Source organism: Saccostrea echinata, unplaced genomic scaffold, assembly GCF_033153115.1.
Source record: "Saccostrea echinata isolate AGI-Se365-2 ecotype Australia unplaced genomic scaffold, CSIRO_AGI_Sech_v1 ptg000009l, whole genome shotgun sequence".
Classification (NCBI taxonomy): domain Eukaryota; kingdom Metazoa; phylum Mollusca; class Bivalvia; order Ostreida; family Ostreidae; genus Saccostrea; species Saccostrea echinata.
Window position 1 is genome coordinate 431,456 of NW_026889758.1, and position 14,665 is coordinate 446,120.

At 36.8% G+C, this 14,665-nt stretch overlaps 1 protein-coding gene across 1 annotated transcript; it reads right to left on the bottom strand.

Annotated features, from left to right (window-relative positions):
• Nucleotides 1-367: 367 nt before the first annotated feature.
• Nucleotides 368-2,356, bottom strand: LOC133184041 (uncharacterized). Its single transcript, XM_061318912.1, has one exon. It carries the CDS (start codon nucleotides 2,354-2,356, stop codon nucleotides 404-406), a length of 1,953 nt encoding a protein of 650 aa, XP_061174896.1. The 3' UTR covers nucleotides 368-403.
• Nucleotides 2,357-14,665: the final 12,309 nt, after the last annotated feature.

Below are 14,665 nucleotides of genomic sequence, written 5' to 3' on the forward strand. Positions count from 1 at the left end.
AATGCGGCATGCAGTCTGGTCATCAACGGAGAGTTTCAACACCCATATACCCGTATTTCTACCAATCACCTCTGTAACCTTTGTTGTGTTCATCAGACAGGTAAGAAAAACAAGATTATTAATTAAAATAATTTTAATTAGATGAATAATTAAGAATAAAACATATTTACATGCACAGACTCCCTCGTATAAGAAAATGTCACATTTTACATATGCAATTATACATCATTTACATATCCACATTTTCCCAATTTACACAGTTGAATAGATTCAGTGCATAATAATACATAGCAACAATTATTACATGTAAGTCAATTCACAAAATATTTATTACATACAAATTTTATACATTTAAATTAAATACACAGCATCAATGCCCCCCCCCCCCCCCCCTTTTACAATCTTACAACCTCCTTTTTAATTTTGGATCTGTTAGTGATTTACAGTAAGTGTCTTTAGATTTTTTATCGTACAGCTGATATCTTTTAGATCTATAGCATTTTCTTTGAGATTTATATTTTAACAGTTTTTGTTTCATTTTAAAGTAATTTTGCCTATTTTGTTGTTGTTTTAGATGATGGACAACTCTACTTCCTTTTACAACAGGTGCCCCTACAGATTCACAAAGTTCCAATGTTGAGTTTCCATGACCCCTATTCAGTGAGTGCACAACTTTATGTATTCTACTTTCAAAATTTCTACTACTTGTAATACATTTTGGATTTGATTTTAAATATGCCCTATTCACAGATTCAGATTTTTGTGTACAAGTATGAAATTTAATTCTGTCAAGATTACTTGGTCCTAAAGTCAAATTTATACAGTCTTTTAACAAACATTTGTCATCTTCTGTCATGTTTAATTCAAAGTCACTAGGCAACACTGAAGATTTCCACTTATTGCTTTTCAGTCCACGACAGGAAAAGGAATGAAGTTGACAGGACTTTCCGCACTGTCCTTGGTAGCAGCTTATGATGGAACCAACAGCAGTAGACATAGCCCGCTTCATCAAAGGTAAGTCTCCGGAGTAGTGTTTGTAGCAATTCTCGTACTCTGTCCTGCATCGAAGCTTCAAGTCTAAGGCAAATCTTCTCTGCATGGATTCTCTTATGGCTTTGGTTCTTCCCGGAAACATGTGACTGCTGAATGGAGCCTTCGCTGTCTGTTTTCTTTGAGAGTCAAAGAAGTGACGCAAGTCTTTAAGGTTTTCAATCACATGTCCTTGTTTTACAGATGCGCCAGATGCAGCGGCACTGTCTCCATCACTGGTGAAATGGGAAATGACGAGTGGACGGTCATCACTTTGTAACTCCCCGATACAGTTTGCAGCCCATCTCTTCTCATCTCCAATGGTGGTCTCCGGAGGAATGGTTGCAGTGCAGTCTTCGTGTCCTGGGCAGGTAACTTCCTTTCCTTTGCTTCGTAGGTGTGTGCCTTTCTTGCATAGTTTGTTCCCACAGAACACTGCCACAACATTTTTCCTCTTAGTTACATTTTCACTTACGGTATAAGTCACTTGGGTGGCAGCTTGGAATGGGGTTTTTCCAATGGCACTAAAGGTGGCATTATTATACCGAGCATCTCCTTCCGCTCTGATAGGGGTATCAGGAAGTCCACATTTTTCATTAAGTTCTTGAATGTTCTGCCTTATTTTCTTCATGCTGTTTTTATTTACTTTGGTGATAATAATCCCCACTTTGTTGCAGGTCTGTTGCATGTTGGCGGCTGATGCTGGTTCAATATTTGCTCCAAGAAGCATACCACGCATACCCTCTGTTGTAAGACTAGTACCCAGATGACCGACAGCCATGGCCACATTTAGCTGTGCAGCTCTTCGGCCCCTTCCAGATCTCCTCACCTCTTCGTAAAGCTTTTCTCGGTGACTGGTATAGTGGCACTTCTTACATCGGATGGAAAGGATCCATGCCAGGCCTCGTTTTTCCTCCCCATGCTGATTCCAGTCCAGTGAACCGTCACAGTCTGGAAACTTATGTGAGTGTTCTTTAAATGCATGGTTCCACAATTTAGCAGTCTTTTCTTGGTGAAGTACTTTGTATAATTTTGAATTCGGGTCATCTGACACAGCTTCCATGTAGGAGTCTACAGGCTGGACTTCACTTGGCCCGGGTCGCAAAATCTTCATCTCACTGCTTCGGCTCTTGGCATCTGTAACTGCGAACATTCCATTTTCCTGTGGCTGTACAATGTCCCGAAACTCTTCTTTACTTAGTCTTCTTATGGGAACTAGAAATTGGACTGGGCTGGTGGTCCCTGTATTCTTCTGGCCTTTGTTGTGAGGAACACTTCCTTTTTTGTATTGATGTTGATGCAACCATTTTGGTCCCTTTTTTGGCATGATTATTATTTAACTGTACACTTGTAGACTTTTTCTAGTAATATATGCTATTGTATGTGGTGCACATTTTTAAGTATTGTAAACTTTTGTGTTGTTTATTTATTTTAGAGCTGCCTGGTCTTCTAAGAGAAACTCCATTCTTTGATGACTGATGGAAAAGCCTCATCACCCCCCACTGCTAAAGAACCCCTTATCTTAATCACCAGCCATTAATCAGTGATCACTGTTATCAAAGCTCCAAGGTACATTATTGAAGTCTCTTTTGACACCATTTTTTCCAGTCTCTGACTTTGTTTTAGAATTAAGATTTTCAATTTTTTGCTAATTAATTCCTTATAAATCAGTAAACTTCCTGTTGTTTAGGTAATTAGAGCTTATTAATTAGAGATGAAAAAACTTTAAAGCAGATAGCCAAAAACCCCAACATTTCAGCTTGCATTTCATTCCAAATTTTTTTCTCAATAATTAACTCATAAGATTTTTTTTAAGTTTTGAAATTAATATACTGTAGATGAATTTGTATAGAAATTTAGCCTAAAATTCAATAATCTGTTAGGAAGAGTTATCTCCTATTTTTCATCCCTTAAGGACAAAGATAAATTTTGATGCACTGGTATATGAAAGATAAATAACTAAGAGACATTTTATGCAAATTTCATTTAATTTCATTAACTTTTAGTTGTCTTAAAGGTCTTACGCAAGGAAATAGCCAATCAAAATGAACTTAGTCAATTGTAGTTCTATATATATAGAGACAACTTCTTTTTCTTTTTTCCTTTTCGGCAACTTTTTTTAGGTCTACAGTTTTAATTTTGGACTCATGTACTAGGAATATCATATTTTTAGCAGAATTGTGCCACTGAATTACAGGGAACTCTTTTTTTAGATGCGCATGATGCAACTTCCTGGATGGTGTGTAGGCTGTTTGTCAACATGTGAAACCCACGTGTATTTCAGGGTAGGTATGTTTACACTCAATTTTCTTTCTTAAAAGCCGCATAAGGCGTATTTTTTCTGATCTCAAATTTTTGTCTCAGCATTAATCTTTATTTTCTCTTTCATGAATTATCTGCTGAGAGTCTAATTAATTAATTAATTTAATTAAAGCTACATAGTAACATATAGTGAAATTATTTCCTTGTGTGAGACCTAAAGCAGCTCTTATCTGTATCCTTTGGGAATTAGACAGAAGAACTGCTTGTCAGTTTATAGCCTGTGTCATTTGATGGCCAGCCTTTTATTTTGGATATAATTTGATATAGATTAAGTTGTTAAGACTAAATTGATATTGTTTAATATGATATTTTTAATTAATTTTTTGTAAATATCAACAAATTCAGAGCATCATGTCTCACAAATCTGAAAGGTGGAAGGGGGGGGGGGGGGGGGGCTGCAGATGGGCATTTGTCAAGCTTTAACACAAGTTGTGTTACACAACCAGTTGAAGATCTATAATGTTATATATGTTATAATTAATGCCTACACCACAGGAGATGTATAAACAAATATTACGAGGAATGCAAAAATCATTGAAATCCTTGTGTCAAGGTTGACATGATTTTCTTGCACTCTAAACTGTTTATGACAATTGAACAATATTTGACGGGCGTATCATGCTGTGGCGGGGCACTTTATTTTACATGGAATCACCTCCTTATGGAAACACACATATCCTTGTAATTTCTCTACTTTGACTACAGAATTTTGTATTAATATCAATGTGTAACAGCAATAAATCTTTTGTGACTAAACAGCTTAATTTAAACATATGTGCTGAAAATATTGTAAGAAACACAAATAATAGGCGTACTTAATGTGCATTTTCTCATGATAATGTGGAAACATTTATTTATTTAATGATTTATTTATTTATTTAATTATTTGTTCTGGAAGTGTTTAGAACCATTTTTAACATAGTATGCTAATGTTGGCATTCCAAAATTAATTTATTTACGAGATGTGTTGATGTTTTTGCACCTAACAATAGAATAAAGAAGAATGCATACAATGCAAGGCAAAGATCAGAGACATTCCGAATAAATCGTTTATCTTGCATTCACAGATCATTCACTGTTCATTTTGCGCTCGAATTTTTTGTCCGTTTGCGTTCTGCGTTTGCTCACTGTTCACCGACCGTTCACAAAATTGCGTTCAGCATTCACACATCGTTCAGCGTTTGTTCAGCGTTCATTCACCGTTCGCTCTGCATTCATTCACCGTTCGCTCTGCGTTCGCTCACCGTTCAAGTGAGAAAGTAGAACATCTGAGGGACTGTACTGATGAGAGCTATTCAACTGCTTCAACATTTTCTGACCTTGACAATTCCTTTGACCTTGGCTCACTTTTCTTAAATTAGCGTCAAACTTCATATGCTGATACATACTGATATAAAGTATTCAACTGCATCAATATTTTTTGACCTTGACCTTTCCTTTGACCTTACTTTTTAGCTCACCTGAGCTGAAAGCTCAAGTGAGCTTTTCTGATCACAGTTTGTCTGTAGTCCGTCTGTCTGTCTGTATGTCTGTCCGTAAACTTTTCACATTTTCGACTTCTTCTCCAGAACCACTGGGCCAATTTCAACCAAACTTGCCACAAAGCATCCTTGGGTGAAGGGGATTCGAGTTTGTTCAAATGAAGGGCCACGCCCACTTCCAAGAGGAGATAATTAAGAATTGGTGAAAATTTGGTGTCATCTTTTAAAAATCTTCTTCTCAAGAACCATTGAGCCAGAAAAGTTTATACTTATGTGAAACCTTCATTACATAGTGTAGATTCAAGTTTGTTCAAATCGTGACCCCCAGGGGTAGGGTGGGGCCACAATGGGGGATCAAAGTTATACATAGGAATATATAGGGAAAATCTTAAAAAATCTTCTTCTCAAGAACAACTAAGCCACAATTAGTCATATTGATATGGAATCATCCTCAGGTAGTGTAGATTCAAGTTTGTTCAAATCATGACCCCTGGGGGTAGGGTGGGGCCACAAGGAGGGATCAAAGTTTTGTATAGGAATATATAGAAAAAAAATCTTCTTCTCAAGAACAACAGAATCACAATTAGTCATATTGATATGGAATCATCCTCAAGTAGTGTAGATTCAAGTTTGTTCAAATCATGACCCCCGGGGGTAGGGTGGGGCCACAATGGGGATCAAAGTTTTACATAGGAATATTTAGGGAAAATCTTAAAAAATCTTCTTCTCAAGAACAACAGAGCCACAATTAGTCATATTGATATGGAATCATCCTCAGGTAGTGTAGATTCAAGTTTGTTCAAATCATGACCCCTGGGGGTAGGGTGGAGCCACAAGGAGGGATCAAAGTTTTGTATAGGAATATATAGAAAAAAAATCTTCTTCTCAAGAACAACAGAATCACAATTAGTCATATTGATATGGAATCATCCTCAAGCAGTGTAGATTCAAGTTTGTTCAAATCATGACCCCCGGGGGTAGGGTGGGGCCACAATGGGGGATCAAAGTTTAACATAGGAATATATAGGGAAAATCTTTAAAAATCTTCTTTTCAAGAACAAGAAAGCCACAATTAGTCATATTGATATGGAATCTTCCCCAAATATTGTAGATTCAAGCTAGTTTAAGGCATCCTCCAGTGGTAGGATGGGGCCATAATGGGGGATCAAAGTTTTACAATAGAACATATACAGGAAATATCTTTAAAAATCTTCTTCAATCTCAAGAACAACAAAGCCATGATCAGTCATATTGATATGGAAGCATCCTCAGGTAGTGTACAATCAAGTTTGTTCAAATATCCCCCCCCCCCCCCAGGGTAGGGTGTTAGACATATTTAAAATTCTGTTTTAAAGAACAGCAAAATCATGATTAGTTATATGAAGATAGAAGCATCCTCAGAAGGTTTATATTCAATTTCATTCAAAACATGGCACCTTGGGGTAGGGTATGCCTAGAACAGGCGATCAAAGCTTTATATATGAATATCTATACTTATAAATCTATAAATTTTGCAAATAAACTCCGAAACCGATGTACCAGAGTTTTTACTTACTCCTCTAAGAATACACTAGATACAATATGATGTCCGTAAACTATATTTAGATTTCACTGGCATTGTAAGTATCGTGCATTAAATTAAAAGTCTACTTTTATTTTCTATAAAAAGCCATGAAATAGCAAAAACATGAGTACGGTGGCGTTTCCGGTTGGCGGATCTAAGTTTCTGGCAATTTTCAATGAAACTGACAACAATCAATCGTTTACTTATTTCATAAAACGTCATCACTGAATTATTCAATCAAAACTTGATTTAAATGACATAAAAGAAATAAGTTGTGATAACCGATTAAAAAGGGAAATGTGCAAATTATTTTTGTCATTCACCGATCTTAATATTGACGGAAGCTTCTAGAACATCATATAGCATCGAGCCCGATGTTAAAAAGAAAAACGAGACGATCATAGCTGCAGGAACACAAAAAAGGTTATGTGTGAATGGTCATTGAAATAATGGTAAATCATTGATAACACTATAAGTTGTGAATATATTTATATATCGAAAGACTATTAGATATATGTACATGTAGTAGGTTTTCCTAATAAATTTATTGGTAAAATGTGTAGTATATTCATCACTGTGAGAGCATCGTGGCAACGAACCCGAAGTACAATTTCTACTTCGTAATAAAATTGCTTACATGAAAAGAGAAATTTATGAATAAGATATTGCTCAAATACAATTAAAGCTGTAAAATTTTGTGCTTTAATCGATACATTTCAGTTTTTTTTTTCTGTATACAGTCTTTTGTGTCAAATACTCGGCCTATTCATAGGGCGTTAAAAGCTAATTTTTACAAAGGTACTTGCGTCTTGGTTTATATATATGTATGTACCTTATTGATATGTAAAAAAGGTAAAGTACATTTTTTACATATCAAAAAGGTACATACATATTCATAAACCAAGACCCGAGTACCTGTGAATTTTTACACCCCCCCCCCTTCAAAAAAAAAAACTATCAGTAAAATGTGCATATTCGCTGCTTTTATCCTTGGCGGAAATGAAATAAGATAGTATAACAGGTTTCACAATAAACATTAATTAATGAAATTGTTATTTTTTCAGGCTTTTACAAAAGGGGGGGGGGGGGGGGCGCACATGCGGGATTTTGAACAGCGTATTTCTTCCTGCTATAAGCCTGTAGGCTGTCAGTAGAAACTACAATGTATTTTCTGTCGGTAGTGGTATAAATTCAATTACCCGCGCTTGCGCGGGATTTCAACTAGTATAGGAGAAATATAGGAGAAGAAATCTGCTGACGAAGAACAGCAGGGCCATATTGACTCAGGTGAGCGTTGTGGCCCATGGGCCTCTTGTCTCAATTTGTGTTTAACTCAGGTTTTAAAGAAAACATTATATTTTTTTTTTATTAAACTTCATATGCTAATATATACTGATGTAACCTTTTCCTTTGCATCGACATTTTTTTACCTTTCCTTTGACCTTAACTTCATTTATTTTAAATTAGTGTTTAGCTCAGTTTTAAATAAACCATTCAAAATATTTTTATCAAACTTAAATATGCTGATATGTATTTGTGAGAAGTATTCAACTGCATCAAAAACATTTGACCTTGAACTTTCCTTTGACCTTGACCTCACTTTTCTTAGGTTTGCATTTCGCTTAATTTAAAAGAAACCATTTAAGATATATTTATGTAAGTTTATGCACTTATACATAATTTGGTGAGAATTTATCATCTATATCCAACTTTTTAGATTTCAATTTCAATTTTAAAGAAACTATTCAAGATATTCTCATCAAATTTCATACACTAATACAAATTTACATGTTGCATTACTAATATACCCTCAGCGGGCATTCATGTCCTATGTACATATTTCTAGTTCTTTCTCCATATACAAACTCTCTAGTTCTTCCACCCTTGTCTTTTTTACTTAAACAGGGGACACCAATTCTCTGAATTAGCTTGTCATCCATTAAAGGCAAAAATAAAATCTGGTGCACTAGTATATGAAGAATTTGTTTATATAATAAGTTAAGGGGATTTTTTTTTCAGGTGTGCATGATGCAAGTTCTTGGATTGTGTGTAGTCTGTGAAATTCACATTTATTCTAGGGTAAGTATGTTTAATGTCAATTTTTTCTCCAATCTACTTTGTTGTTCGAGCATTAATCTTTATTAGGTCACCTGAGTCAGTCAGGTGACCTATTGCTATCCGTTCTCGTCCGTCGGCGTGCGTCGTGCGTTAACATTTGAACATTTTTAGCTTCTTCTCTGAAACCACTTAACCAATTTCAACCAAATTTGGCATATAGCATCTATGGGTGAAGGGGAACAAAAATTGTGAATTTCATGGTCCCTGCCCCCTTGGGGCCTGAGGGGTGGGGCTAAAACCACCAAAATTCATGCAATCTTTAAAAATCTTCTTCTTTACTCCTGGACATCAAGCAGTCAAACTGTTGCCATGATTGTAATAAGCATTGAGCCCTCTACCAAAATTGTGAAATTCATGGCCCCAGGGTCAGGGGTTCTGGCCCCAGGGTGGGGCTATATAGATCATGTAGTGAAAGTGTATTATTTCTTTGAAAATCTTCTTCTCTGCTCCTGGGTATCAAATAAGGTAACTAAGTACATAGTTATGAAGAGCAAGAGTGCCTCTTCCAAAATTGTGAAATTCATGGCCCCAGGCTCAGGGGTTCTGGTGTTAGTGCGAGGCTCTATAGATTATATAGTGAAAATGCATTAATTCTTTGAAAATCTTCTTCTCTGCTCCTGGGTATTAAATAAAGTAACTAAGTTCATAGTTATGATGAACAAGAGTGCCTCTTCCAAAATTGTGAAATTCATGGCCCCAGGGTGGGGCTATATAGATCATATAGTGAAAGTGCATTATTTCTTTGAAAATCTTCTTCTCTGCTCCTAGGTATTAAATAAGGTAACTAAGTACATAGTTATGATGAGCAAGAGTGCCTTTTCCAAAATTGTGAAATTCATGGCCCCGGGGTTAGGGGTTCTGGTGTAAGGGCCGGGCTCTATTGATTATATAGGGAAAATGCATTAATTCTTTGAAAATCTTCTCCTCTGCTCCTGGGTATTAAATAAAGTAACTAAGTACATAGTTATGATGAACAAGAGTGCCTCTTCCAAAATTGTGAAATTCATGGCCCCAGGGTCAGTGGTTCTGGCCCCAGGGTGGGGCTATATAGATCATATAGTGAAAATGCATTAATTCTTTGAAAATCTTTTCCTCTGCTCCTGGGTATTAAATAAGGTAACTAAGTTCATAGTTATGATGAGCAAGAGTGCCTTTTCCAAAATTGTGAAATTCATGGCCCCGGGGTTAGGGGTTCTGGTGTAAGGGCCGGGCTCTATTGATTATATAGGGAAAATTCATTAATTCTTTGAAAATCTTCTTCTCTGCTCCTGGGTATTGAATAAAGTAACTAAGTATATAGTTATGATGAGCAAGAGAGCCTCTTCCAAAATTTTGAATTTCATGGCCCCAAGGTCAGGGGTTCTGGTGTTACGACGGGGCTCTATCGACTATATAGTGAAAATTCATTAATTCTTTGAAAATCTTCTCCTCTGTTCCTGGGCATTAAGGTGATAAACTAAGTACCTAGTTATGATGAGGAGGTGGACCCCTTCCAGAATTGTGAAAGCCATGGCCCCTGGGTCAGGGGTTCTGGTGTTAGGGCGGGGCTCTATTGATTATATAGTGAAAATGCATAAATTTTTTGAAAATCTTCTCCTCTGCTCCTGGGCATTAAGGTGATAAACTAAGTACCTAGTTATGATGAGGAGGTGGACCCCTTCCAGAATTGTGAAAGCCATGGCCCCTGGGTCAGGGGTTCTGGTGTTAGGGCGGGGCTCTATTGATTATATAGTGAAAATGCATTGATTCTTTGAAAATCTTCTCTGCTACTGGAGATTATTTTAACAAACTAAGTGCATGGTTATGATGCATAAGGATGCCTTTTTAAAAATTGTGAATTTCATGGCCCCAGGGTCAGGGGTTCCGGTGTTAGTGCGGTGCTCTATTGATTTTATAGTGAAAATGCATTGATTCTATGAAAATCTTCTTCTTTGCTACTGGAGATTATTTAAACAAACTAAGTGCATGATTATGATAGGCAAGGATGCCTCTTCCAAAATTTTTAAATACATGGCCTCAGTTTTTGGGGTTCTTGAGGAGGGAGGGGGGAGGGGGGCTCTATTGATTATATAGTGAAAATGCATTCATTCTATTAATTAATCATTAACTAATCCTGTCTGCTCCTTAGTGTTGTAAATTTTTTTTGTAAATTTCTTGACCTTTGGTCTTGGGTTCTGGTGTTAGGGTAAGGCTTTGTTGAATCTGTAGTGAAAATGCATTGTACCTGTGAAATTCTTCTTTTCTTCTGGGCATATCGAAAGCAAACTGAGTAAAAGTTTAAATGATATAAGTAAGCGTATTTCTACCAGATTTTTGAACATCTGGACAATTTGTCTAAGCATTCTGGTCCTGGACAGGGCTCTATTAATTTGTATTCTACTGAGAGAAGTTATTCCCCTTTTCCATTCACCTTTGATAATTAATCACTGTAAATAATGTATTTGAAAGATTAATAGAATAAGATAATTATGCAAGAATGTTTATTGTATAATTCAAAAAGTACTTTCTTAGTTTTAATAATCAGGCAGACCTGTAAGTAATAGATAAATAAAAATGAGACAAAAATAACTTATGAAAAGTTCTTCAAAGACCATAAGAGAGGTCAATGCTAGAGGTCTTAATATGGGTTTAAAAATAGTACAGAAGCACTAGTTTGTTAATAGTCTGCATGGTGATAATGTTAAGTGGGGGACAGATTAGAACTTAAGTTATGAGTTGATACTGAATACTAGACTAATTATTTTGTTGATCCTGATCTTCCTTACTTCTCTTGCTTTAGGGCAACAAAGCTTCATCTGTCAGTGTATTTAACTTCTAAATTGTTGTATTATACTCAGGTGACCATTAAGGACCTTGGGCCTCTTGTTTTTTTTTTTGTCATTATCTGCTGAAAGTCTCATAACTTCATTAATTTAGTTAAAACCTTTATTATAATAAATGATGTAAATATTGCCTTGTGTGAGACCTAAAGTCATTAACAGGATCAGAACTTCCTTGCTGTCCCTGAGAACAGACAACAATGGAATTGAAAGCAGTTATTTGCCCTACTTTAATAAAGGTAAGGCTACTTGTTCCTGCCAAATGGCCATGGGTTGTAGTTGATAGGTACAGCTTAGGTCCTGCATATTCTATAGATTCGGCTTTGAGGTCATCATTTTCTGTTAAGTGGGTTCGATTAGAGGGTGGTGTTTTTCGTGAGGTTTGGGTTAGAGGGAGGTATTTTAAGTTAGTATTTTTTATTTGATTGGTTAAAGTTCTTTTCATTTGATTGGTTAAGCTTCTTGACTTCATTTTGTGTTAGGAGAGGGCGGTGGGAGGTTGGTCTATTTAGCTTGTGGGGTCCTCATTTTCTGTTCGAAGGTTTGGGTTAGAGGGAGGTATTTTAAGTTAGTCTTTTCTATTTGATTGGTTAAAGTTCTTTTGATTTGATTGGTTAAGCTTCTTGACGTCATTTTGTGTTAGGAGAGGGCGGTGGGAGGTTGGTCTATTTAGCTTGTGGGGTCATCATTTTCTGTTAGCAGGTTTGGGTTAGAGGGAGGTATTTTAAGTTAGTCTTTTCTATTTGATTGGTTAAAGTTCTTTTGATTTGATTGGTTAAGCTTCTTGACGTCATTTTGTGTTAGGAGAGGGCGGTGGGAGGTTGGTCTATTTAGCTTGTGGGGTCATCATTTTCTGTTAGAAGGTTTGGGTTAGAGGGAGGTATTTTAAGTTAGTCTTTTCTATTTGATTGGTTAAAGTTCTTTTGATTTGATTGGTTAAGCTTCTTGACGTCATTTTGTGTTAGGAGAGGGCGGTGGGAGGTTGGTCTATTTAGCTTGTGGAGTCATCATTTTCTGTTAGAAGGTTTGGGTTAGAGGGAGGTATTTTAAGTTAGTCTTTTCTATTTGATTGGTTAAAGTTCTTTTGATTTGATTGGTTAAGCTTCTTGACGTCATTTTGTGTTAGGAGAGGGCGGTGGGAGGTTGGTCTATTTAGCTTGTGGGGTCATCATTTTCTGTTAGAAGGTTTGGGTTAGAGGGAGGTATTTTAAGTTAGTCTTTTCTATTTGATTGGTTAAAGTTCTTTTGATTTGATTGGTTAAGCTTCTTGACGTCATTTTGTGTTAGGAGAGGGCGGTGGGAGGTTGATCTATTTAGCTTGTGGGGTCATCATTTTCTGTTAGAAGGTTTGGGTTAGAGGGAGGTATTTTAAGTTAGTCTTTTCTATTTGATTGGTTAAAGTTCTTTTGATTTGATTGGTTAAGCTTCTTGACGTCATTTTGTGTTAGGAGAGGGCGGTGGGAGGTTGGTCTATTTAGCTTGTGGGGTCATCATTTTCTGTTAGAAGGTTTGGGTTAGAGGGAGGTATTTTAAGTTAGTCTTTTCTATTTGATTGGTTAAAGTTCTTTTGATTTGATTGGTTAAGCTTCTTGACGTCATTTTGTGTTAGGAGAGGGCGGTGGGAGGTTGGTCTATTTAGCTTGTGGGGTCATCATTTTCTATTAGCAGGTTTGGGTTAGAGGGAGGTATTTTAAGTTAGTCTTTTCTATTTGATTGGTTAAAGTTCTTTTGATTTGATTGGTTAAGCTTCTTGACGTCATTTTGTGTTAGGAGAGGGCGGTGGGAGGTTGGTCTATTTAGCTTGTGGGGTCATCATTTTCTGTTCGAAGGTTTGGGTTAGAGGGAGGTATTTTAAGTTAGTCTCCTTGTATTTGATTGGTTAAGCTCCTTGGGGATCAGGAACTTAGAGAATAGATCCTCAGCCCAAAAGGGGCTTGTCGTAAGAGGCGACAGAAGGGTGTAGTTTAAGGGGTAGACTTAGGCTCTGAATTTTCTGAGAGGTTGGACTTTAAGTTGGTGTGTGCTTAAAAAGTACAACCTCACAGAAAATTCTTCCCTTTAAGTGTTAGGAGGGTTTGGTTAGAAGAGGGTCTTTTTAGTTATTCTGTTTGTTTTTGATTGGTTAAAGTTCTTTGCATTTGATTGGTTAAGCTTCTTGACGTCATTTTGTGTTAGGAGAGGGCGGTGGGAGGTTGGTCTATTTAGCTTGTGGGGTCATCATTTTCTGTTAGAAGGTTTGGGTTAGAGGGAGGTATTTTAAGTTAGTCTTTTCTATTTGATTGGTTAAAGTTCTTTTGATTTGATTGGTTAAGCTTCTTGACGTCATTTTGTGTTAGGAGAGGGCGGTGGGAGGTTGGTCTATTTAGCTTGTGGGGTCATCATTTTCTGTTAGCAGGTTTGGGTTAGAGGGAGGTATTTTAATTTAGTCTTTTCTATTTGATTGGTTAAAGTTCTTTTGATTTGATTGGTTAAGCTTCTTGACGTCATTTTGTGTTAGGAGAGGGCGGTGGGAGGTTGGTCTATTTAGCTTGTGGGGTCCTCATTTTCTGTTAGAAGGTTTGGGTTAGAGGGAGGTATTTTAAGTTAGTCTTTTCTATTTGATTGGTTAAAGTTCTTTTGATTTGATTGGTTAAGCTTCTTGACGTCATTTTGTGTTAGGAGAGGGCGGTGGGAGGTTGGTCTATTTAGCTTGTGGGGTCATCATTTTCTGTTAGAAGGTTTGGGTTAGAGGGAGGTATTTTAAGTTAGTCTCCCTGTATTTGATTGGTTAAGCTCCTTGGGGATCAGGAACTTAGAGAATAGATCCTCAGCCCAATAGGGGCTTGTCGTAAGAGGCGACAGAAGGGTGTAGTTTAAGGGGTAGACTTAGGCTCTGAATTTTCTGAGAGGTTGGACTTTAAGTTGGTGTGTGCTTAAAAAGTACAACCTCACAGAAAATTCTTCCCTTTAAGTGTTAGGAGGGTTTGGTTAGAAGAGGGTCTTTTTAGTTATTCTGTTTGTTTTTGATTGGTTAAAGTTCTTTGCATTTGATTGGTTAAGCTTCTTGACGTCATTTTGTGTTAGGAGAGGGCGGTGGGAGGTTGGTCTATTTAGCTTGTGGGGTCATCATTTTCTGTTAGAAGGTTTGGGTTAGAGGGAGGTATTTTAAGTTAGTCTTTTCTATTTGATTGGTTAAAGTTCTTTTGATTTGATTGGTTAAGCTTCTTGACGTCATTTTGTGTTAGGAGAGGGCGGTGGGAGGTTGGTCTATTTAGCTTGTGGGGTCATCATTTTCTGTTAGCAGGTTTGGGTTAGAGGGAGGTATTTTAATTTAGTCTTTTCTATTTGATTGG